Below are 27,491 nucleotides of genomic sequence, written 5' to 3' on the forward strand. Positions count from 1 at the left end.
TTATCAATGTTACCTCATTGCTGGTATGACGGCCACATGTTTGACTTTTGGGTAGTGGAGTAGTTCGTGGTCAGCTGAATTGTACCAATTTGCCCAGATTGTTTGAACAAACCCATGATGTTCAGTTCTCCACATGCATCCTAGGCTTTTGCTCTGAGATCTTTGTGTCAACCTGCTTTGTTTAATTTTCACCAACCCTGATTTTGCATTGTGATCTAACGTCTAGACTGGGCTGCTCAAGTCCAGTCCTTGAGAGCGACCAACCTGCAACTTTCAGGTGCATCCTTCCTCCAACACACCTGAATCAAATGGATGGCACATTGCCAGACCTGTTCAGAGTTGAATAACAGTTTGTGAGGGAAATTCTGCCATTTGATCCAGGTCTGTTGGAGTAAAGATCCATCGAAAAGAGACGGTAGCTCTCGATGACTGGATTTTTGAGAACCCCTAAATCTAGAGTTGCTTCCCATCTCTCTGAAGGACATTAAAAAAATATTGTAGTTCAATCAGACAGCACTGTAAATTTTAGAAAATGAAAATAATTGCTCTAAAGAAAGTGCTGATGTCTTTCCTCTGGCAAAGTATATAGATTCCTGCTTTCATACACGTCCTCTGATAAAGATTTAATGTTATGTGTTGCTTTAGTTGTTGCATAAATTGTTGCTACTTTCTTTTTAAAATACTGTTGAAAGGCAAAAAGCTAAACATCATTTTAAACAATAACTTTACATTTCAGGTATTAAATGTATAACTTGTAGGGTTGTTATTGTTCACATTTACTGAGTGAATGCTCAGCCAGCTTTTTCCCCAATACTGGTCCTTGAAACATATTGCCTTGCATGTTTCAGCTTTCCCCCTGTTTTAGGACACATGGTTTAAATTGACGGGTTAAATTACCAGCCTGCAGCAGATCTTGATAACAAGCTGCTGGGGGACTTCTAACATGAACCCAATCCAATGCTGCAGAGCTAGGAAGTGATCCAAAGAACTGATTTTAATTATTGTGAAACTAATTGCAATATTGCTACTCGGTGGCTCCCACTTCATCTTAAACCTCTTGTTTACTTAGAGTAACACACATAAATGTACCAACACCTTCATAAATAGTTCTCAGATGCAGAGCTGAATCCTTCATTAGTTTTATAGAGTGAGTCTAATTTAGATTTCTATTTTAAAAGTAGCAACTGAGTAAAAAGGTCAGCATTCCTTGTTTGTACATTTGCTCTGCAATTATATTATCAAATCCCAGTAAACTGATGTTATTAGTGAGTTATTTGCCCATTTTGCATAACAACCTGGATAGCATCATTAGCAAGCTCTGTAGGTGGGCCGTGTTTTAACAACAAAAGCATCCTACAGGGTAGACGAGTTCATAGATAGTAAAAGAGGGTTTTTCACATGATGTTGTGTTGAGTGTATTTTGTTGTAGAATAACTCTGTTACCAGAAGCAGCTCTGTCACCAGACAACATTTGTTTACTTTGCATTTGAAAACAAGGCTTTTAAATGTTCACCCCTTGCAAAACAGCACTCTGAATGAAAGGTATTTTGGAGTTTCGTTATGAGAGACTCAAACACCAGATAGTTTATTTTACCTTATAAATATAAATGTACCTTATAAACTTTGGAGTTTGGCTTCAAGTAATTTTGATTCTTTTTATTGAGTAATGGCAGGAGAAAACAGGAAACAAATTGGAGATGTACATTTATCCTGGATTAATGAGATGCTGGAGCAGTCTGTAGTGGTGATGAAGCTGAACTGAAAGACAGAGCTCAGAATTTACTGCTCCATTAAAGTTCAAACCCTCACCTATTGTCAAGAGAGATAGATAATACTGTAAAAAACAAGCTCCACAATATAAAATTCTAAAATTTGCATTCTTTGTAGGGTAGACAGGACAGTTAGGCAAAGACGTTCCTCATCCAGTTTGAGCTCTGGATACTTTACCAAATCCCAAAATGTCAGCTGAGGTGCTTCATCTGATCTGGATAGTTTCTGGACACCTGTAGACCATCTTTTTTTAAGCCTTTGACATGTTGAATGTTCAAAGATTGTATTTCACATGTTCTGGTTGTAGTAAGTGGTTACTTGAGCCACAGCTGCCTTTGTATCATCTTGAAGCAGTCTGCTCACTCTCTTCTGACATGAACAGGGCTTTTGCTTCTAATTGTGGATATTTTTTCATTTTCTGAAAATTCTCTTTCCAGGTGTGTTGATGGGGAAAAATCTGAGCATGTTAGCAGATTCTGAAATAACCAAACAGTCTTACACCAACGACACCATATTTCAGCCATTCTGTTAGCTGAAGTATGTTTCAGTAAGTTGTCCTTTCCAGGTTTGATAGGTCCGATGCATTGAGTACCTGTCATGTAATTAGCACATTTTGTATTAGCAAAAAATCGTATCTAATGAAGTGGCCAAATGACCTTGGAAAAGGGAACTTTGGGTTTTCCCTTTCGGCTTGTTACAGCTAGGACCCAACTTTTGATAAGAGGAAATGAATGGACAGACGGGCTACTTTCTTTTTATTTCCCCTAAACAAAATCCAACTGTTTTTGGTATATTCTGGGCAATTCCCAATATTTTTCAGATTTTATATAAATGCTGAGTGTTGCATAGCACAAAACAGTATTTGGGTCATGTGCTGTTATTACTGGAGTGAACATTCAAAGCATCAACTCATTAACATGAAAGTACCCACTGTGATTCAGTATGTCTTTTGGAGTCATTCATGCAAGTTAACACTTCATACAAAACATTGCTTCACGCACATCAGCTGCAAACACATCCAATTACAGACATACAACACGTGCCTAAACAAAGGCCTTCTGTAGCATTTCTAACTTGACTGAATATTTATCAGCTGTAACATGACCACATATCCAACAAAGATGCAGTCTGCAGGTTTTCAAGAAGAGATTTATCCATCCAGCATCATCTGATTTTAGTTAATTACAACAGAAAACTTTTGAAATGTGTAAGTTCACAAACTGCATCTTACACAAGCATCACAGAGAGAATCAGAGCATGCACATTGTGTGTCATTAACTTACATCAACAATTTGCCCGCATGATTTTTAGGCAAGAGGAAAAGAATTTACAAAGGAAAAAATGTGTAAAAATGTAGGATAGCCACTTGGTACCGTTAAAGATAATTTTTATCCACTGTAAAATGGGTTCTATCTTAAAACAATGGCGGTACAGGGAGGCAACAGCACATACATCCACACCACATAACAGAAAAATAAACACCATATTTCTGCTTTTTATCCTTTGTTTCTCTTTCCTTGTAAATATTTTTTTTACAAAAAATCTGCATTTTTTTTTTCATAGCAAGAGACTTCAGTGAGCCTAAAATCTATCCATGTTACAATTTTTGCTTAATTTGCTCTTTAGTGTAGAATGGATGGATGACTTTATATTTCAATATTTCTAAAGACAAGGGAGGAGGTGAAGAAGGGGTTGGACCTATGAACATACTACAGAGGAGATGAGGATGATGAGGGTGACAGTGTAAGTCAGTTGCCATGTCCATGTAAAGGCAGTACGAAGCGGTCGGGCGGCATTAGAGGTTTTGGCTGTAAGGAAGGGATGGGGATATACAAACAATGAGCAATATACATGCCCATCTACAGAAAAGAACAGAAGAACTCTAACACTGACATGTCTTACAAACCCTAAACTGCAACTTCTTAGCCATGCAATTCAATTTGTATTGTTCTTACAGTAAAGATACACTCCCTGACACAAACAGTGACCCACCCTGAGAAATGGTCTGATTTGGATCTAGTTTGATTCACATGTGGACCAGTGATAAGAATGCAAATTACTCATTTTGCAAGGAGCTAGCACATCTCATAACCCACCCCACCCCATTCCGGATCAGTAATGGAGTGATTCATTCAACAGTTAGAAAAGTCACCATACAGACAGGAATCCTCAGGTTCGTTAGATAGCATTACTAGCACTTGATGGAATTTTATGGGATAACAATGTGAGTTGCATGAAAACCAAACATAACACATTTATCTGAAACTAAAACCAGAATCATTGGTTTTTCACCCAAGACAGGAGAAAATCATTGCGTAAAAATTGTAAAAATACACATCCCATCTGTGACATGACGGATAGTTGTGTTATTCAGTCTCCCAGTCTCTTATAATGCAACAATTATCAAATGCCATCAAGTGCTAGTAATGTGGCTGAAAAGAAAGCATCTTCTGTATCTGCTGATCTTCATTTAGTGTTTGCATTAGCTGTTGGATCATATTTTTAAAAAAAAATCTTTGTTGCTGTTTGGGTACCACCACTGACGCCCTTTGATGGTCAACATGACAGCTCTGTGTAAATCAATTTATTCCCATCCCTTTCATGGACTACATGTGGAACAAATTATGTCTAAATTGAACCATTCCTTCAGGGTTAGTACATAGGTGCTTGACTGCTTTGGTCAGAGTGTGTATTAAAAGGTTTTGCTTTGTCAAAGTAGGTTGTAAAAAATCTAAAATTGTTATGTGAGAAGTAGATCAGGAACTACATCAGATCCTAGTCTGTGTGAGTTTTTCTTTTATGCGTTCTAAAATCTCATCCTGAAGTAGGGATACATTTGATTAAATTTATGCTATTGCATTGGTGTTTATCTAGAAATTAAACACACAAGCTAGTTACTGAAGGAGTTCCAAATCCAAAAAAGTCAAAATATAGGAAAAAATATTTCACACTTCGATTTAGGTATTCTCTGAGGAAAAAAAAGAAAACATATATGCCAAAAAAACATAATCAGAACCAAAATGCCAGCAATCAACTGGGTTAAAAATATGACCAGTTTCAAATATTAAATGAAGAAAAATGTTAAGATGAAGGAACAAAGCCATTTAAAATTTTGCACACACTACAACCAGATGCACACAATAAAAAACAGACACGGATGGGAGAGGCACTCGACTGGAGGACGGGCTCCTCTCTCATGTGCTCCTTGTAATGTTAGTCCTTAAACATGAGCCGGCCGTGCAGTCTGGGTGTACATCAGAGGGAGACGGTACTGGCTGAGAATGGGTTACCACTACTGTCATTTGGGTTTGTTTTAGTCGAACTGCAGGATGTTGATGCATGCTTAAAGTAAGTTGCATTTAGGGAAAGTAAAATAAAAGAAACAACACAGCAAACTGGCAGGACTGACCGATGTAAGAATAGGAGACGGACACTGTGTCCCAATCCCATAAAACAAACATGCAGTTAAAGTAACACTGTGTACTGGCACAAAACAATATCCTGATGCAACTTAATGAGGTTTCTATTCTTGTTTTTCAATGAGCTGTGAAACAGTGAAAATGTTCTCATTATGCAAACCGATTTGCTGGGAAATAGATTGTTAAAATTTATTATTTTCTGTGCAGACAGCAGTGTGCAATTGGGACACATGTTCACATGTAATAAGAGAAGTTGAACAAAACACACAAAACACATGTTTTTAATACCCTAATATTAAAATAAAACAGGAAATACTCTATTTATTTATTTTTTTAATTTAGAGGTAAAGCTGATTTCCAAAACATTTTAGATGTAACTCAGGATTTTAATGGACTCTTGCTTAATGAAACAAATATGAGAAAACTAATCTGAAATATGACGAAGACAGAAAAAGTTTGCTCACACTGGTGAGACAGTAATTGTACATCCCGCTTTGTAAGGACTCTTTGTCTTAGGAGTACAGTGCATCTGGAAAGTATTCACAATGCTTCACTTTTTCCACATTTTGTTGTGTTGAAGCCTTAGTTAAAAGTGTAATAAATGAATCTCTTTCCTCAAAATTATCCACGCAAATATCCCATTATGACAACGTGGAAAAAAGTGTCACAGGTTTTTTTTCATATTCATTAAAGTTTGAAAATCAATAAATCATATTAACTAAGTATTCACAGCCTATGTCAGGAAGCTCACAGTGGAACAGTGGATCGAGGATGACCAATTGAACTGTTTCCACTGAAAATCCTTGAGATGTTTCTACAACTCATACAGTATAAAGATAAAAAAAAATTACTTAAGTTGAACACAAATTCCTTCACTTGGATACAATTTACACCAAATAAATAACGAGTTATTCAAAGAGGAGGAAGTGGAAACAATGGTGTTGGAAACAACTAAGCTATTTAGAATGGTTTTTTTTCGTGTGGGTGTTTTTCCACTAACTTTTTGTTAGCTCATGGAACAGGATACATGATTTGGGTGCACAAAATACAACAAGACACCTTTTCAGTAATATTTTTGAAAGGTGGTGGAGGGGGCCATATCATTGAAGACTAGACTTTTTCTCAATCAAATATGTTCCTTTTGCAGTGCTTGTCTCTATTAAGATGTGTTACACATTTTTCTATTAATTAGGGTTAATGTTAATGTATACTTTTTGAGAAGATATTTTAATTTGTCTTACTAAATTGTTAGGGCTTGGAAATCTATCAGCAATTGAAGCAATACACATCTATGGTCCTACTGTGGGGGGTGAACTAATAGACCCAATAGCAACCATTCTTTGTTGGAGTGTTTTACATTATGTCGTTTCTATGTCAGAATAGATAAAAATAACTACTGGAAGAAAATGTCAAGGAGACCAGCTTTAAATCTGCTTTCTATTTCAACATATGTCACTATGCTCTTTAAGACATGTTTTAAGAAATTTAATTTAATTTCATAAGATGGCACATCTGACCATTATGTATTTGTGAGCAAGGGACAAAGTTAGCTATTTCTTCTACTGTTTTCTTCTGCTATTTTTTAAATGTGTATGTGCCATCACCAGATTTAACCTGACATACTGGACTTTGTATGACTGTCCAAGCTGCAACATTTAATGATTGATTGGGATGAACCTTCATTTCACTAAAAACACCCCAATCTCAACACTGGTCAAGTAACTATTTGCTGAATAAATCATGGAGAAGATTGCCATTCCACTACAGACTATTCAAGTGTTTGGCAATAGAAACAAGGTGGGAACTAATTTCTGTAACATGATTACAGAAATCGTGAAATATTAATGTCAAATAAACCGGAGTTAAAACGGTGCATTGTCTTTCATACCTGATTGTTCCTACATAATAATGTTATCCTACCCAAAATATTTATTGATAAATATTTTCCTTTCTTTTAAATGCACTGATATGACCTAAACATGTTGCCAGATTGTGGAAACATGATTGATTTTTATTACCGAGTAACAGTTTGCGAGGTGAGGTGTATCTTTATCACTAATAATGTTTGATAAAAATTTATCAAAGATCTCAATTTATTAAATGTGTATATGTGTATGTAGTTCATAAATAACTGAATGACCCATTTTCGTTGCCATCTTATAAAATTAAGCAGAAAAAAGAACAGAAAGGTTTACAACAGAGAACAGAATCACTTGATGAAGTATATAAACAAAAACTCACAGTCCTACTCACAAATAAAAAGCGTGGGATAAAACAGGCGATTTGATGACACTGCGACTGCAAAAATGGCTCACAACTTCAACACAAATGCAGATAAAACAACTGAGTTAAATGGATGAGCTGCCTGGTGTCGTGGGAATATCAAAAAACATGCAGTGAAATAAAAGATTCACCCTGAACAGACTGATTTGGTGATCTTCTGACTTAACAAAAAGTATTTCAATATGGGCTTTTTTTATGTTTAGAAAAAACCTAGAAACCGGAAGAAAAAATAATATGAGATGTGAAAGAAGGAGCCGATGTCTGGCTGTTCAGGGTGGACAGATAAATAGTAGATGAAAATGAAAATGTAATTTTATCTTTGAAAGCTGAACGGTAAGACACAAAGCCACACGACACACCAAGAGATGTGAGGAAACAGTTATAACCAACCAAAACATCATGCCACAGATGATGAGGCCAAAAGAATGCATTTTGGCACAGTTCGCGGAAAGACGGGAGTGAAATCTTGGCAACAAAACACCAGGAAATAGCATTGACTTCCCAACTGAAGAAAAAACAAAGTAAAAAAAAAACAAAAAAACTAAGGCATGCAGCTTTCAATCACGCTAACATGATGTTAGGGTTAGAATGGTGTGAATTTCTGTGTAAACACATGACTGGATGACTGGGGCCCTGTCTTTGTCTTTCTTCACAAATCCCCATGGATCTCAGGCTTCACAGCACCGTTTGAATCCCCTTTTACACCACAAGATCACAGTCTGTTTGAAAATATTTGGGAATGACCCTTTGACCTTTGGTGAAGTTAACTAACATATCACTTGATTTAAATATATCTTGGCAGTCTATCTGGCAATCTATTAAACCAAACATTTTTTTGGGGGGGGATTTGTCAAATATTTACTTAGCCTTATAAATCTAGAAGATCCATTTTATGCCAACTTTAAATGTTTGGGTTATGTACCAAATAAATGTTTGGTAGAGTTTTAAATTTAGAACTAAACATAAACGTATGAAACAATGGTTCAACTACAGATAATTTTCCACAAGAATTGTTCACTTATTGCAGAAAGCATAAAACTGTGCCCTAACTCCCAGGCCATGTTTGTTCCCATATAGGTAACTCTAAGCCTAAAACACAAATTTCAGGAATATAATCATATGGTTCTAGAAAACTTATGGAAAAGTCACCTGTGATTCATGGAAAGGAAACCGGTATATTCTGAGAAAGAAACCTGTAAGTTCAAGAAAACTTGCCATAAGCAGGTTCTATGAAAAATGCAAATTCTACAAAGGTAACCTGCAAGGTAGCAGTGACCTGCAAGTTCCTGAAAAAAATATTTGCATTTCCTGGAAAGGGAATTCAAAATTTCAGGAAAGTGAATTGAAAGTTGTGAGAAAATAACCTACAAAATTCAAAGGACCTATCTTTTAAGTTCCATAAAAATAACCCATTAGTTGCATTATAGCTATGGAAAAGTAAATTATCAAACAAAAAAATTCATGTAAAAATATTAGTTGTACCATGTACTATGGATGCAAAGTACTGGCAACAAACATATAGTTGTATGCTTTCTACAAGAAGGTTAGTTGTTACTTTTAGTTGTTTCATTGCAAAGGCTTTTTTTTATTTTAATCATTTGGCATTATCACTGAAATAGGTCAAAACTACACTTTTTTAATATCAGGGAGATTCCCAATTTTTTCAAATTGATTGATTAACTTAAATTATCAAAAATTTTGAATCTATTTGGATACAAAAAGACAGAATAATGAGTACACCTAAGAGCAAAAGTATGACCCAAAGAAAGAAAAACCTGTACACAGAAATTCAATGATATCTGTTCTCTATCACATTTACCAGTGCAAGCTTCTAAATGTGAAAAAACAAACAAATGAGAACAAAAAAGACTGACATTAAATCTGGAGACATTTCTCTATTTATCAATGGACATATTTTAAAATACAGTTCTTTAAATGAAAATCAAAAGAGCTGTGAACTGCAGGAGCGATGATCTAAAACATGATGAAACACATTTAGCAGCATCAGTGCAGAGAACATGGTTCACCTCCATACAAATTTGACAGATTTATTATGTGAATTCCACAAATGTTTTAACTCCTATTGTTCCTCTCAGCTGTCAACATTTGTATGTATTCTGGAAACCATGTTTACCACTTTAAAAGACCCCATGTGAAAGTGTAGCTCATTATATTATATCTAATGTCAGCTAGCATCACATTAATCTTCTTTTCAGCTTTCTTTTTGAATATTCCAGTTTTACCTGGAACAAATTCCTGTTACTACACTAGATGTTTTGCAACTAAAGCTGGCAAGCGCTTAAGTTACACTTTGTTTAACCATGGGGGGGTGATGCCTGGAGGATCATACGATCCTCTGCTGCAGATGAGTGTGCACAAAGAAAGCAAGCAAATGCAAACTAACCTAGCCCACCTGGATGGATTGTTTCACACTCCTCCAAGTCTTCGTCATCGCTTGAACACTCTGCAGAGGACACGATTTCCTCTGTCCCATGCTTCTTCATCAGACCATACAACAAAGCACATTCAGAGTGAGGAGAAAGCACAGAAAACAACAAACAGGGTGAACAGAGAAGTTTGGAGGTTTACTGATTGCCTCCCGTTGTCAATAACAGACCTTAGTGACTATTTATTAGTCATTTATAAATAACCATTAAATATTTAATAAGCATTGCTTAACATGGAGATAAGTCTATGTAGCAGATATAATTTTGGCTTGTAATCCGTATCTGGTATCTGAAATGTTTGTTTTATTTGGCAAAACAAATATGCCTTTGCAGTTTTAATGTCATTTTGACATTGTCTCCAGGTCATACAAAGTAAATTTATGCCACACAACTAGGTAAGCTAAGCGATGTCAAACTAATGTAAGCTAAATTAATACCATTTGTTTAAATCAACATTTGGTTGTACATCAGATTCTTCATTAAATATGTGTTTTAAGCTGATGCTGTTTTTTTACGTACTTATTGTTTTCCCTTTGTTAAATAAATCAGTGAAATGTGAAAACTGCCCTCAGCTTTAGTAAGACAAATGTGGACATGTCCATTTTCTGACTATTTAGTAATTACCTTGTTAGAGTTAAAATTGCTTTGTCAACCAGATTTATTTGTATCAATAATTTACAGGTCAGAGTTAAATGATCTAAGAAAACAAAAATATTCTCTAAAAACTTCTATAACTGGACTAAAAATAAGTGAAAAGGCATTCAAGGATACTGTTTATAAAAACTAAGAGACTTTTACAAAGCCTTGAGAACTAAGAGATCAAGAATCTGATGTACAACCAAATGTTGATTTAAACAAATGGTATTAATTTAGCTTACATTAGTTTGACATCGCTTAGCTTACCTTGGCCAATCTTATTTTATTTCTGTTAGTGTGCTGTGTAAGCCTTAGCTTTTATCTGGTCACTCACTGTGAATTGGGATCAAAAGAAAGTAAAAAAAAAAAAAAAGACATTGAGACATTGACAAAGTTTTGTTGACCATCCCACCTGTACCGTGGAGGATCTGTGTTTCCGTGTAGTTGTTGTTGTGGTCGTGGTGGTCGACTCTAAAACGTTGCTGGATAACTCTGGAGTCATGGTTGTGGTCCTGGCTGCACCTGCCACACTGGATCCATTCCCCACCAGCCTCACACTGCCATTAATCTTGATGTTGATATTGGCTTCAGCTGCCATTTTCAATACTTTCAGGCCGTTATAATATAGACCCGCCAGCTGACCCTGAAAAGGTCGGCCTCTGTCGCTGCCTCCTACTGTGATTGTTGCTTGAGTATTGAAAATTGTAAGCTGTCGTCCTAAAAAAAATGACATCCACAGCAAGAAACAATCATTAGCAATTACTTTTCAATAATTATACGTAAGTAATAGTAATTACAATTCATAGTTTATGGGATAATAATAGATCCTATATTATTGGCCCTTAATGCAATAAAAATAAATGAACTTGTCACCAAATCAATGCTATAGTCCACCAGTAAGCCATGTCACTCTTAAACTGCTGTAGAAATGAAAGGCAGAAGAAGACTATATGATGAGAAACTCAGCAGGCCAGGCTCTAAAGGTCATTAATATATCTATTTTTCTGTATCTGAAAATCAAGCTGTAAAATCAAGTTAATTGTATTTCTTTCAGTTAGGTGTGTTATAGCCTAGTTGAAGGCTGGGGTACAATTGTTAGCTATACATGTTGTATTGGCTCTGAATATACAACATGTATATTCAGTTTAAAGCTTTCTTGAATGACCTTTTCTCAAAAATTATAACTTTTTTTATCCATAAAAATATATTACTTCAACATATTTTGAAGTAATATATTTCAATATGTTACACACTTACATTCTTGTATTCCTTATAACTTATTATTTCAGGGTTATAACATTGAGATTATAATGTGAATTAACATATTTGTGGAACTAATAGAGCTACAAACAGACCAGCTGAAGTCAAGTTTCATTTCTACTAACATATCACCATCCATTGACTTCTGAAGACTAAAGTACATCTTATTGTCTTTTAATTAAGGCTGATGATGCTTTATTTCATATTATTAATTAATTTGTTAATATTTGTTTTGCTACCTCATACTTGTTCAGTTCTCATTTTCAGCCTATGATATGCTTTGTTACACAAATACAAATTTATATTAAATATGAATAGCAACATTTATGTTGGCACATAAGAACAATTGGGACTACGTCAAAATCTGCATTCTAAACACACAGCATATAAAGTGCTGAAACAAAGGCATGCTTTTAATACCACTATTTTATGCAACTAAGCATCAGCACAGTGGAGACAAACAGAAAGTTTTTATTTAAATTACCTTTCTCTTGTAGCCATTCTTCTACCGGTCTGACATATTTGAAAGGAATTTTCTTATTGGCCGTTTGATAGCGTTCAATGTCGCTGTTCCCTTTAAGGTTTAAGAAGACATTTATAAAAACATTTATTGATATCAGCATTGTGAAAAACTCAAGAACACTTTACATCAGGTTAAAATCATTTTAGCTGGAAGATTTGTTTTAAATTTGACCTTTTTTGCATAAAAAACAGTAAAACAGTTCTTATATGTTAGCTATGCAAGTAAGTTCTTCAATAATCATGCAATCTGTTTATACATTCTAAGACATTCGTGTGTCCAATAGCTAAAGCGAAGCTAAGGCTTCTGAGAGCTGATCACACATGAAGAAATGGAACCTGGTGTATTTTACTGAAAGGATGAACCAGGTTGATGGAAAAGGAAAGAAAATATAAAAAGCAACAGAGACCTTGGATGTGATTACTAAAATTCAGAGTTTCTTTTTTTGAACAAGAGCATGCATTGAGCCAAAACTTTAATTATGCTAATTTTTGAGGCAGATGCTATTCAGTGACTTATTTAAGGTGTGGCATGAAACAAAAAGGCTCCACTGCCTTTTTGGATCTCTTTAAGCAGTCTTTTATGCAGGTGAGAATTAACCATTATTTCTGTACCTGTAGGAAAGTGTTCATTGATTGACCAGTTATCCACCTGCAGCGTAGCATTCCCACCATTTCTGGTAAAACGAACCACATGATACTTCAAATCATTCACTGGGGTGCTGCTTTCTTGAACAGTGATGTCCTCAGTTCCAATGTTGAAGGTAACTCCAATCTTCCCTTGTTCCTGAAGCAAGAAAATACTATTGTTAAGGTACTGAGGTGTTGGGAGTTTTCTTTATTAATGTTCTGTTTGGTTGGGAATCAGTACTAAAATTTGAAGGTTCATTACTTCTGCAAGGATGATTTGCATATAATTTATAAAAGGAAGAGAGTTGAATCATAATTTAGGCTTGAGTTGAAGATGATGAAAGAGTAAACATTTACGATAAAAAACATCATTATGTTGAAGTACTTCATAAAGTAAAATGTTTCTGAAACACATCATTTTTAACTTGAAGAATCATTGTTGTTTTTTTTATTTTATTTTTTTTTATTATTATCAGAACTCACTAGAAAGCTTAAATTCAATATTTATATTTGGAAACATGACATCAACAACAAGACACATTCCAAAGGTAATCTTGTCAAAATTAAGAAAATAAATAAATGTATGACTTCTCTTGCAATTTGCATAAAAATGTAGTTAAAATGCCATCTTTCAATGGGCAGTTTTAATAATGGGCTGAATTAATATACCAGATGAAAACACGGAGAGGAAGAATGGATGGATGTTTATGATTACTCACTATATGCAGCATAAGATAGTCGCCCAGACCAGGCGCGCTATCAATTCTGACCAATATGCCATCTTTCAGGGATGTACTGAAGCCAACGGTCAGCCTGTCGGTTCTGGTGCTCGGTCTCTCATTAGCTGGCCAGTTGAATGTAATGAGCCCTCCGCCTTTGCCAAAGATGTACATGGTTCCAGCTTTGGAGAGCAGAAAATGAATTAGAATTTAGAAACCATCAGCAATGACAGAATAAGTAGCAAACTTGTCAATATAACTAAAGGAGTTCATGGCAACAGGCACCAAACAGGCACCAAGGTGCTGTTGTATCAAATGAGCAGACAATAAACCGAAACTAAGATAGATCCTTGACTTTCCTTATCCTAACAAAAATATCCCAAATGCCTGTGTGGTTTGTCCACTTCTATTTTCATGAAATTATTAAAGAGTCCCCCTTTGGAGAAAGTTAATTGAATGTGAATGTACGTGGACGTTTCAATAAACTATTTGGACCAGTTAGGGTTGGAGAATGAATGCATCTGTATTCAGATAATTGGACTGGGGTTGTTTGTGAGAACACTAATTTTCTGCAACTACCGACCAAACATAAAATACACAATCTGACATATGTGTGAACAAACACACAGGCTAGCTAATGCTAATGAGCAGGCTCAGGCAGAGGAGGTCTTGGCTCTGGCTGATAATGCTTGTCACAAAAGCACTTTGTTGGCTGAGCCAGAATCCCTCCACCCCTTCTCTCCACAAGCTGTTTTAGTCTGTCCAAATTAGTCACCTGATAATAACACTGCAGTTTTCTCTATGCCTGCTGAAGAATTAGAAAAACTCTCATTCAGCACCTAAAAGAATATGCTAATACAGAATAAGGGAGGACACTTCAAGTGTGTTTCCAAATAATTCCTCACTTGTTTATTCTGCTTCTAACCTAAAAGGGAGATGTAAAGATTTGTTTGTTTTTTTTTCTGTGGAGATTCACTGAAGAATGAAATATTTACTGGGAGTCGGTTGTTTTAGAGTCATGGTCAGAGATCATATTGCAAATACAAATCAGATAGCAAGCTGAACAAAAGTAATGAAAGTGGGTGCATTTTCCTGCAAGAACTAATGCATATGTTTGCACATCAAAGAAGACTATAGAGTAATAATGAGGTTCTGAGGAAATTTTTTATAAACTATTCAAGGAACTTGCATAAAAGTGCAGTTTTCAAACTCAATACCTAAATCAAGGTTCCAGATTATTTTTTGAGAATTTGGGAGGAGGGCATCTGGGAAGAGTGCTGTTTTTTTTTTTTTTTTTTCTGAAAAACAAACATTTATATGCCATGTTACTTTGGCTTGATGGCAGTAAATAGTCAAAGCAGAATTTTGTATGAGCTGCACTGTGTTATGGATGGTTGGTACTATACAGTAATGAACAGAGGCCAATATGGTCAATGTTCTTCATCATTTTATCACAAAAGAATAAAGTTTGTTTTCTAAAAATGGCTAGTTAAAGCATTTTAAATTGCAGGTAAACCAAGGTACTACTAGCATAGCTATTGCCTTCCTGTGCAATTGTGCTCACAAAAAAAAAAAAAAAAAAAAAAAAAAAAAAAAAAAAAGAAAAATTTCTGAGCTTTCTCCTCTTGTCTTGGATTGTCTCTGGCAGATTTTTTATCATCAGAGAACCCAAGGAGCTTTAAATCTTAAACCAAAACCATGAGAGATAGCGTGGCTCTTTATATGAGCTGAAAACCATCCATCATCAGTGTCATAATTTCAAATTATTATCTAGTGTCATGACAGCAAAGTAAACCAAAATAAACTTTCCTTAAAAAACAAATATGAGTGACACATTTTCTGGTGATAATGGGAATGAAGAAAATATATTTAATAGTTTATAAGTCTATTAATTTTCATTGAAACAGAACATTTGATTTCATCATGTGTCTGGTGAAATGCTCTTTAGCTTTCATATATTAATAGTTGTAGGTATTTAGTATGGCTGTATTTTAATATTTAAACCAATTATTGATCTTTAAATCTTAAAAGCTGCGCAAAATAAATATTTTGAGACCCTGTCATCCATTACACCTGTCCATTGTACCTTGTAGCAACTGACCTTGGCCAGTGTCCTTGGCCCACATGCTGAAATCTTTCCTTTACATTAACCAATTTGCCAACCTACTTAATCGTTTAATCTTATATGCTCTATTGCCCACCTGCACTTAGACCTATCTGAACAAAAATGGTGTGCAACTCTAACAGGCTTGTGATAATATCAAGGGCTAAATGTCTTCTGGTTTGGCAAGGCCCTTCTTGGAAGAGGATATGCGGTAATGATTGTCTAAAAGTATGGCATTGCATTCAGGGCCATTGTGTAATTGTGTAATGGGCACCAGTAAGTGAGTGGCCGGTGCAGAAAAATTAGAAAGAGACTATTCACTTGTATTAGCATTGAACAAGTCAGTGAACAGCATTCTGAGGTCAGTCACCCACTGGATTGCCTATGTCCTCTGCTGTCCATTAGCCTGTATAAACTACCATTAGCAACATCGGATCAAGCATTAACATGTGTACACAGTACTGTATTTTACAGAGCTGAAGTTGGCTTCGGGAAAAGGCTAAAGCTGATTCCATCTAGTTTTTCACTATCCTTGTGAAAAACTAGATGCAATCTGTCCAAGTTCACAAACTCAATACATAGACCATTCAAACCTGAACCAGATTATCCAACATTAATCACTGAATATTTGAAACCCAGTACATTTCTAATAAAGTAGATAACCATCATAATTATGGTAGTTGTTAGTCTTTCTGTCAGTCTATCCGCATTAATGGACATCAGAGGACGTAGTCACAATTACTGTTTTCTTTAAAATTCTGGTGTTTTCAAAAGAGAAATAAAACCAAATATTTGTTTGAACCGTAATACAACTATACCGCTATATGTATCAGTGTTGTTAATGTGGTTGTGTGAAAGATGGGTTTACAAAACACTTTCTAAAGCTTTCAATAGAACCTGTCTCAGTCAGATTTAACTATTTCAAAGTCAAAATATTGGAGAACTTCATTAATAGATTTATCCTAGATAGGTTTAGCGTTTTAGCAAAACAAATTACAAGCTTTACAAACCTTAAGACAGGCCAGTTTCAAGTGTTGCCTGATGCATACTGCTGTAAGGATCTTGCGTAAAGAAAAAAATATTTAATATTTTGGCTCGTAAGCCCTAATTAATCAAGACCTAATTTAATTAAATAAAACAACTGTAAAAAAACCCAAAAAACTTAAAGCTCATCAGCTCCCCCTACTGTAAGTCTCTAAAACATTGTACTGAGGACAGGAATGCAGAATACAAGTTTTGGAGAAACATCCTTGAACAACACTTCTTAATTTAGCAAAACCAACACTGACAAAAGTCTGCGTTGCAGCATCTCACCAGCTTGCAAGTAACAAGTTAAACAATGCAGCTATTGAGCATCTTTCTTTTTCAAAACCAAGCATAAAACCCCAAACAGACCTGCTATTTTTCTACATTATTGGACCCGAGATGGATAAGAAGTTGCAAGAGTAACATCTTCCAAGCTTTACAGTTCTTGAAGTTTTACCACTTACCATGAGCACCCTTCAGATTTGCTGGAAAGCCGTAAATGGATACAGCCTGAGAGGAGCGATGCCTCCCCACATACAGTTGTTGATTGAATGGGTCTGTTGCCACTCGAGGTCTGTGGTTATGGGATGAGCTCTGCTCTGCAGAAGCAGCACTACATCCTAAAATAAGCCACCAAATACAAGCACTATGGTAGAGGACAGTCAGTCCAGGAAATTGACAGGAACTCCTTTTCTTAGGACCCCGTAGTGGTAGAGAACCAATGGGACACATGATGATGAATATTTAAAAAGTCACACTGTAAGCCAGAATACTGCAATGAAATAATCTCATGTTGAAGCAAATAAAGCTGATTAGGAGTCGATGAGCTACCAGTAATTCCAACAGTCCTGACTTTTCATGTCAGGGTTCATTAAACTTGGTCAACTAAAGTAACAGAAGCATCCACTTGAGAAGAGTATATGCTGCTCTGAAACACACAATGAATGGCCCATAAAAAGTCAGGATGGATCAACACTTCATGCATCCTCCTCTGTTTGAAAGCTGTGGTTTCGCTGGTGCTCCTGACTGGATGCTCCAAAAGTACTTCTCTATTCTCACATCATCTTTCCATTCACTCCTAGAAAAATATCTTGAGGAATCCTTAGAAAGTAGATCACAAAATGAGTAACCCATTCGTAAACCTGAATTCTGTAAATCCACTGGAGTTTTTACTTTATCATGTTCCTCTTGTTTCTTCCTCTTTTTAATTCCAAAAGGGTTAAAATATCTCCTAAAGCACCTTATCTCAGTGACAGTAAAACTCCTTTTCTGTTTGTCGTCCAAATCCATGTAGAGCCTTCATTTGATGTATGCGCTCAGTCTGGACACTCTGGCTGTTTAACGAAGGGAACAGCAATGAACTGGATTCCATAGCTGCCACGGGATGAAAGAGAGGGAGTGCGGAGTGCAGAGGAGAGAAGAGGAGGAGGGGTTGGACGGTTACTGAGGAGGTGCTGAGAGAAATGACAGAGGTAAAAGAAAGGTAAAAGAGTGACTTCAAGGATGAAGGAATGTGGAGACAAATCCAGGATGCAAAGACGAGAACTCGAGACAAAACAACAAAGGCATAGTTTCTTTACTCTGAGCCAATATTGGAAAAAGGACAGATATGATTATCCTCAAAGAGCAAACCAGAGGATGAAAAAAAAATATATTTTTTTTTCTTGTCTCTTTTGAATGCAAATGATGGACCCTAAGGAATAAAATCACTCTTTTTAGCTGAATGGTCAAAAGAGTTTCTTGCTTCTTTTCCAAAATTTATAGCAATTTGTCAGGAAGAGAATAAAATAGAATCCTGATTTGTTCAACCACATTACCCAAAATTGCCCATCTGCAATTGGACTTTTATAAGCCTGGGGCAGCATTACAGATGAGGGATTATTGCTTTTCAAATTGATTGACTTATATTATGCTATAAATCCATCAATACATCTATCCATATTATCCTTTAAGGATCGGGGTGAGAAGCTAAGATAAGTTATGGGGTGATGTAGATGATATGTCAGCTGAGGCAGGGCTGACCTGTGTTCGGCAGGCAGACTGCGCCGGGGAAGAAACTGTTCTGGCTGTGTGAAGTCCATGTCCTGATCCACCAATGGGCTGAGGACATAACTTCCTTAGGTCAACAACGCTAAATGGAATCTGGCACAATTTGGAACTGTGCACTCTTCTCACAAATGGTACGGAATGCAGGGACGGAAACACTGGGTATCAGTGTATTGATGAATTTTTACCAATCACAGGTGTTATGGGGGGGCTGGTGCCTGTCACCAGCAGACTTCAGATTGGAGGTAGGTTACACCCTGGACATGTCACCAGTCCATCATAAAGACAAACAACCACACCCACTCATCACTAAGGGTAGGGTTTGTGTGACCAATCAACCTAAAAGTTATTATTTTTTACTGTGGAAGGACACATTCACAAGAAGAACATGGAAACGCCACGCAGAAAGACCTTACGCCAGGATCTAAATGCATCACCATTGTGTCATAAGTCAACAGTGCTAACAACTGTGTCAATGTGTCACCCATATTCGACACAAGTAACTTCAGAAATACAGTCCACATTAATCAATCAGATACCAAGACAAACTGCTTTACTGCTGCTGTAAAGCATTTTAAGATTTCTTTACAAAATTATGCTATCTGACCAGAAGTTTTACACACAATGAAGCCTACAGCAAAACTCCTAGGAGTAAACACTATGTACACAAAACGTACAAAGTAATTTGTAAAATTTTCCTTTTACAGACTGCTCAATACAAACTAAACACAGAGAAAATAACATTTTGAATTGAAAAACCCTTTTGGCTCCTGAATTATTAAATAAATAGACATGTGCTCAACAATAAATGTACTTATTGTTTTTAATATTGAACACAAAACAAATATAAGTAGTTATTTGTAAGAACAGACCACTCAATGCAAACATTTTTTATTCCTTACAGAAAAAAATGAATGCACATAGTACAAATTAATTTGTGTAGCTTAGCTTCTTAGTACTGTAATTAGGAGACACCTCAGCCTTAATTTTAAGACAGAAAGAACTAACTTCTTGATAAATGCATTTTTTTAAAATAAAAAAGAAATATTCCCAACTCTAACGTGTTTTTCCAGCTCACAATAACAGGGAGGCCATGAGATACAGATACAGTAAGATTATGCAGGTACTAACTTGGTGTCATGAATTATTTAATTTGTGGACTTCTGAAAAGACCTTCATCTAGAGGTATGTTTGTATGATGTCTTCATCCTTGTGACACACCTCAAATTCAAATTTTGAAAGTCAACTTTGATGGCTGCAGCCAGGAAGGCCTTTCACTGCTTTTCTGCCTGAGGGGATAAAGTGGGGAAGCTGAATATCATTTTGGGAACATGAAAGGACCTATCAACCTGCTCTCCCCTCTGCATAACATTACAGACCACATACCTGCACTTGATAACAAACTCACTTTAAAGCTTGTTTGTTTTTCTGCATCTTCTGCAGCAATCAAAAATGTTTGTTATACTGTTGGAAATTGGAAATCTAAGAAAATAATAATAAAAAAACTGGTTCAAGGCCATTGCAGGATATTGCATCACTCCATTTTGCCAAAGTCAGAGTCGTTGATGCCATTTTAACTGAAGCAACTCTAGTTGGTTTAGTTGCACAATTTTGTGCATATGGATGTACTAAGACTGTTTGAAAAAAAACACGTGTGTGAAGCCTAGAAACTATTTTGTTGTTAAATAAGACATGTTGGACCTTTACTCACTTAATGTCTTGCTTTATCTCTCAGTGTGTCCTCACTGTGCAAAGGCATGAGTTCCACATTTCTAAAGTTATATGCATTAGGCTTTATCTTAAAAATTTCATTACCTGCGGAGACTGATAGGTTGTTTTCACCTTGTGAGCCTGTCTCTGTGCGTTGGCCCTCTGGGTTTATGTGCCTATTTCAGTGTCATTATGATAAAATGTGGCTGCAAGACGCAAGTAAAACAGATTGTTTTCTTTGAAGTTTGAGAGTCTATCGATTAAAATTACTAATCTAATTGATCGCAAGGTTTGTAATTAATCACATTTTAATTTTCAATTGAAAAACACCTTTTGCTGCTAAATTATTAAATAAATAGACATGGGCTCAACAATAAATACATTTAATGTTTTAAATATGTTATTTAGGTTATTCAACCATCAGATTAATGTAAGTGACATGACACCTCTTCAGTTTTGAAGTGTTGGAGGAACCCCTGATCACTCATGCAGCTTCTTTAAAAAACTACTTCAGGACTGTGAATGCTTACATGTCTAAGTTTAACAATGTGAGGAAATCATAATTTTATAACTATTCAGTCCGTATTTTATTGTATTCAACAAAATATTGTTACAATATGTTAACAATATTTTCCTTTTTGAAATACCAGAAAAAACTACCAATTGATAATTTGTCCATCAATAAGATGGACAAAAAGCAAATGACCTCTGCATGGCAGCCATCTTGACTGGCTCAACACCTCTGTCTTTGCAGCTGGGGTGGGTTGTTTACAGTGCATACAATTTCTCGTAAGCTTCTTAGCATCAAACTGGCACATTAGATAGGTCACAACCAAATGTTAGTGATTGGGTAAAGTCAGCTCCAATTGTTTACACTTCAAAAGAGTCCACACCTCCAGCAAACAATTGTTTCTCAACAACAAAGGGTCCAGACCTTGTGTACAAAGCAAAGCGTAGAACAACTGGCTGGTTTTTGTGAGGCAGCCCATCTTTCCTACGCCACTGAAACACAAGGTAGAAGCGCAACAATGTAAAAGGATTATGAACATAATATTTGTTAGAATGATTGACCTTTTAATAACTAATGTATTTCATTTTTTTATTTGCAAGATGAATTCTAAAAATATAGGATTTTTATCACAGCTGTACTTATCTTTTCTGAGGGAACGTTTCAGTTAATTAAACCAGAAAACAAAAGCTCTTTAATTAAATACAACCTCTTTTATAAAAGTGTTTTATCTGCATTTCAGAGTGAATCATCAGTCATGCCAGCCTTATCAGTCCAGAGGTTTTCTATTCATTAATCATAATGTTTCAAATTAATCACAACTGTGTGCAATGTTTTTGGAAATTGTCATTAGGATAATCTAGGCTCATGTCTTTTTCTGTTGAGAAATGCAAAGATAGAATGTAAAACAGTGACACATCCAAATCTGCTAATCCTGTCCACAGTTTCTGCTAAACTTTGTGTGCCAAAGACGTCCTTCCTTTTATCTGGGGGAAATAATTAGAGGACGACCTCTGTTTCAGAGAGCAAGGTAATTCCAAAGCTGGTAAAATCTGTGAGCTGGCTGTTGAAACAAACACAAAAGTTCCATTAAAGGAAAATTAAGAGCAACAAAGACGACGCCTCAGCAGAAATATACAGCAAAGCCTGTCACATTAACATAAAGCATGGCCCTCAGAAATTATTAGCCTCTCTAATCTCCTAAACCCTTAGACGCAGCATTGCACTGTTCAAATGACCTGTCCGCTGTGATGCATGGCTGTTTTTTCCCCCCACCAGCTGAAGAACACCAACTCCACCTCCTCCCACAACCACACATTCTTTATTTCCTGCTCTCCTGCTTTTTATTTTACCTCCTGCTCCAGATTTATGTGGGTTGGAACAGCAAAAGGGCAAAGATTAAACAAACAACGGCTGAGGAAGACCACCAAGGTGAAGGACAACATACACATTATCCTCCGCTTATCAGCAACACATTAACACAGCTCATTCAGTACCTGCTTTACCCAGAGATAAACCAGGACGAATCAACTTCTCCTTCATCAACCTCACATATCTGTAAAAACAAGTTAATGACATTAGGCCATATCAGTCCAACAAACATGGGAGGAGGAGCAGCTCTGCAGCTTCATGGATGCACTTGGTGCTGATGATTAGTCTTGGGGTTAGTAGATCAATGAAGGATCCAACACCCAGCAGAACACATATAAAGGTCAGTGAAGAGGAAAATAGACTCTCTGTCACCCTGCCAATCGCTCTGATTGCCTGCCAGTCTGCTCACTTGTGACCAGTTACCCCACCTCATCCCATTCTAACAATTTCCTGCTGCAGTTGAACATTTGTTCACAGCCTGTAAGAAATTACCATTTTACTGCTGAAAGTCATAATAATAAAAAAAGAACACCCATTTTTGATTGAGAAGATTTATGCATCAAGGCGTTAAGAAAACTCTATTTCTCTAGGTGGAAAAAAAAATCACTTTTAGTAACAATGACTGTGTAGGTATTTTTGTATAAATAAATCAGTGTCACATCTTTGGAATAATTTTGGTCCACTCTTTCCAACATTGCTTCAGTTCATTGAGGTGTTCAGACAGTTATTTATGCGCAGTTCTCTTCAGGTCCCGTTGCACACTTTTAATATGACTGTGCTCTGTACTTGGCAGAAACGTCATTTCTCTTTTTCACACATTCTGTTGTAGATTTCCTGCCATGTTTCTGATTATTTTCTTAATGATTAGATCCTCACTTAATCTCCGGACATGGAGATGAGGCGAATCCGACCACCCGATAGAATATAGAAAAACGTGTGGAATAAAGTGACTGAAGGTAATTCAGCCACTTTATCCAGGATCATTTTGGCCTCTGCGTGGAAACACAGATGACATTGAACGGTAAACTGAGTGTGTTTCTTGTTGAGCTAAACTTTTTTTTTTTTTTTTACCACAACAAACCAGATCAATGTTTACATTATGGCAGATAAGGCCCATCACACTATTTATCTCAAATTCTATCCTCCAATCTGAACAAGACTACTAGACATTTATTTTTTTCTAGTTGGCATCATTTTGCCAAGCAGTTAGAGAAACTAATCTATTCCTGTAACACTCACATTGCCATACTAGGTCATAGTAGTCTTTTTTTAATTAAATATCTGGAATGTTCCCTCTTGTTGACTTAAAGCCAATAACTTTAACTTAAACATCGGCTGCTATTCTAATATTCAGCATCTATTAAGATTTTATGTAGTAAATTTGACAATGAATGTGCATGGAAAGTTCCTGATAAACTTTAGAAATACGAAGTAGTAATGCCCTGGATATGAAAGCTTGTTTGATTTTGAGGTAAGTGAGCCACTTCAATTCAGTTTATTTATATAGAACCAAGCCACAACAAATGCCATCTCAAGGAACTGTACAAGACAAACAGGTTCAATTCATATTCATAAAAATGCTCCATCCCTCCGGCCTTTTGACTCTGCTAATACACACAGCCTCCTTTCACTTTTCTCTTATTTCAAAAGAGCCACACAGACATAAATTATCTCAGTCCAATTCCACAGTACCTTTATTTTTCCCAGCATTCTATTCATCCCCATTTTTTAAGTTTATTGCCTTACTTCACAAGTTCATCTTCTATCGGTCTCCTCACAGTTATGTGAAAGCCCTGTGATGGATATGCACTCCAGCTTCTACAGTTAGGACACCTTCAGATCCTTACAACGGAAGGTGTGAAATTCCACCATCTGAGCTCAGAATCATGGATACCAAAGCTTTACTATTAACTAAGGAAGTTAGTGTTGTCCTGCCTTTTTCTATTTTAAGTGGGTGTTATAGTAAACAAAATAGAGCAGAGTTCTGTGAACTATTAAATTTACAGTACTGCAACACAATCAAACTGGAAAGTGGTAATTAGCTTATGAATTTTCATTGTATTTCAATGTCTCTGGGAAAATATGGTATATCAAAAATTTGTTTGAAGGATAAATACTTTGCCTATCCTGGGAAATGATTCCATTACCGTCTAAATAAGCAAAGCAAAATAGTTCATAATCAAAAAATATTTTAAATAATTAAATCTATATGCGCAAGTAAAAAACATAAAACAAACATATAAGAAACTAAAATGTCTTACACCACTTTTACAGGTAGATATGAAAAGGTTATCTTAAAGGATAAGGGAAGTTCAAAATCTGAAAACAATTTTTTTATCAAAAGCTTTCGCATTATTTGGTGTCTCTCTACAGTTTAAAAAAAGTCTAATTGGAAATTTTAATTCGTAACAGTAATTTTGCAGAAAGAAAATTTGAAAAGAATAAAAATAAGGACAGTAATTCAAAGAACAAATAGTCTTTGGTTTCATCAGAGTCTCACACCAGAACCACCTTGATGAAACATGGAGGAGCTGTTGTTCTATTGACCTGAAAACCAGTTTATTACTCTGCAAATATTTAATTTCATTCTGGTGCTTAGGTGCACGTACTGTCAGGGGATGTAACATCAACAGTGACTGTCATCGTTCACTGAAATGAAAGGAAGGCAAACAAGAAAATTGGAAACACATGAAATGGTAAAGTCAATTTCCAATTCTGTGGCTAAGACGTTGACAGGCAATGATGCAACCTCATGTCAGTGAAGAGTCAGCTGCCTGTTTCAAAGGAATATTGTAGAGGGCCTAAGTGCATTCATGTTTGAGCCTGTGAAGAAAAGCAGGCTCCATAAATTTTCTCTGAACACTTAAATGTTGTATTGGGCCGCCTTATAAACTCATTAGGCAAATATTTTCCCAGACACAGAAAGTTATTGTATTTTGCTATATTTTAAACTCCTAAGAATTCCTCAAACCATGAGATGTGTCCAAATGCATTACTGTGGATCCATATTTCTTTCTGACACACATGCAAAAGAACAAAAGGGAAATTAGAGAAACCACAGAAACTATGAACAAAAAAAAAAAAACTGTTTTGATTTATATTGGTAGTCCTCCCTTTTCTGTCATCTCTTTTCAGCTGTTTTCACACAGAATTTGATCATTTTCATCTATAATTCATGACCATGAGTACAAATCAGAAAAGGAAGTAAGATATTCACCTTTTTTGAACATCTCATTATCATATGGCTTGTAATCTCAATACGGATTAATAGATTAACTTTATAATGTTTTATCAAATCATCCATAACAAAACAAAAAAACAAAAAAAGGCAAAGCAATGTGTGGAATAAACTTGATTGTAAAAAAAATGGGCTTTCTCTATATTTCTCTTTTTTTGGCATAGAGTACTTTCAATCTTTGACAGAAAGAGTTCTGATAGGAAACACAATTGTGCGATCTCTGAGTCAGCCTCTACTCATAGTTCCTCTGACAGAAAACACATTTCAAAAATCACCAAAGGATGGATAAAAGAGCAGCGAGACATAAGTTGTGCGAACATCCAAGAGCTGAAATTCAGACTCAAGTGGAAATTCATGAAAAAAGAGCTTCAAAAAGTGTTTTGTACTATTTTGATTAGAGGAGTCCAGGTGTAGCATACACCCTGTATGTTCATTCTGGGTTTATTCTCTAGATCACTTCAAAGACAAATCATACAAGAAAAAACAGCCCTGACTTGTTTTTATTTTTTGTGATTTTTGTTTAAAAATAAATCTGATATTGATTAAACAAAATTGGAAGTCACTTTTAAAAATAATTTTAGCAGAACATTGAAACCAGCTAGGAAAAAAGTAATATGGTGTTTGTGTAAATACTAGAGAAGAAACGGTAAAATCAAACCACTGGTTAGCATGCTAAAAATGACATTGTCACTCTATGGATATTAAGCTAGATATGTAGTTTGTTAAAAGGATCCAATAACTAGACTATTTTTCACAGTACAAAGGTTTAGCAATTGTCTTACATTATCTTTAGAAGGAGAAGATCCCCTTAAAGTCTTGATGTAAAGACATTCAAAGTCTTTACCACACAGAGAGAGTCTTTTATCAGAGTTAAGAGGGTGTAAGTCCGATGTTCTTTAGCAGGCGAGACAACAAAATGAAATGTTCTGTCCAAACTAATCCCAAATCTCAAAACAAGAAAAGCACAAGCATTTTCGTGTAACTGAGCAAAAAAACATCACCAAAACTTTCTGTTTTGAAAATGAGTTTGAAAATGGTGGGCATTACGGTGGCATAACAAGATCAAGGAGAGAAAAGAACCATATGCAAAGAAAACATCTACAAAAGCTTCTGAAACACATAGATGAATTTGACCAGCAGAACAAAAAACTCAACAAAAAACAAGACACAAAAGAGCAAAGAATAAAGTCAGCTTAATCAAGACAACATCATCTATGACTTGGCAAGAAAAATGGAAGACAAGGACTAAATGTACACTACATAATATCCAAACAGTTGGATTCTTATCAAAATAAAAATGGCACATGCAGCTTTTCCTTTTTTGAACAGATGTTGAGTGGTGTCAGAGTCTCTCAGCTGTAACTTGGTGTTTGCCAAGACTCTGAACACTGCTTTTAAGAATACAACCTCTGACGAAACTCCCATTGAAGCATGTGCGACAGCACATACCTTTCATAACCCTCATGTGATCCGAGCATTCTGTTTACTCCCCTTGTCCGATGGGTCAAAAATTACCCACCCGAACAAAAGCTCCAAAATAAAACAAATTAATTGAATTTTAAATACAAAATCTATGTTGCATGATGAAACAATCGGTTATTTATCAATTCAACTCAATTTAATAAATTTTTTAATCATGTATTTTTGTTATACAACATCACTATGTGTTGTAGCAGTTTTCTTTTACATACATTTTATTATTGTAGTTATATAAATGTGAAGTTATTACTTCTGAATTAATTATACTGAAAGGGAACAAAAGGTCAAAAATTTGGAACTATATTTTTTTTAGGAATTGAATTATA

General features: G+C 35.7%; 1 protein-coding gene across 3 annotated transcripts in view; it reads right to left on the minus strand.

Annotated features, from left to right (window-relative positions):
* nrxn3a (neurexin 3a) overlaps window positions 1–27,491 on the minus strand; it is a 114,321-nt gene that overhangs the window by 3,158 nt on the left and 83,672 nt on the right. For 2 of the 3 annotated variants that reach the window (XM_055038140.1, XM_055038139.1), the window contains 5 exons: window positions 13,684–13,865; window positions 12,950–13,121; window positions 12,300–12,389; window positions 10,968–11,272; window positions 9,877–9,970 (listed from right to left, as the gene is read on the minus strand). In XM_055038140.1, coding sequence (XP_054894115.1) covers window positions 9,877–9,970; window positions 10,968–11,272; window positions 12,300–12,389; window positions 12,950–13,121; window positions 13,684–13,865 — 843 coding nt within the window. Of the gene's footprint in view, window positions 1–9,876; window positions 9,971–10,967; window positions 11,273–12,299; window positions 12,390–12,949; window positions 13,122–13,683; window positions 13,866–17,277; window positions 18,260–27,491 lie in introns of those variants that run through there. The other variant, XM_055038141.1, reaches the window with a different exon arrangement.

Source organism: Poeciliopsis prolifica, unplaced genomic scaffold (genome assembly GCF_027474105.1).
Source record: "Poeciliopsis prolifica strain line A6 unplaced genomic scaffold, Auburn_PproV2 SCAFFOLD013, whole genome shotgun sequence".
NCBI lineage: Eukaryota > Metazoa > Chordata > Actinopteri > Cyprinodontiformes > Poeciliidae > Poeciliopsis > Poeciliopsis prolifica.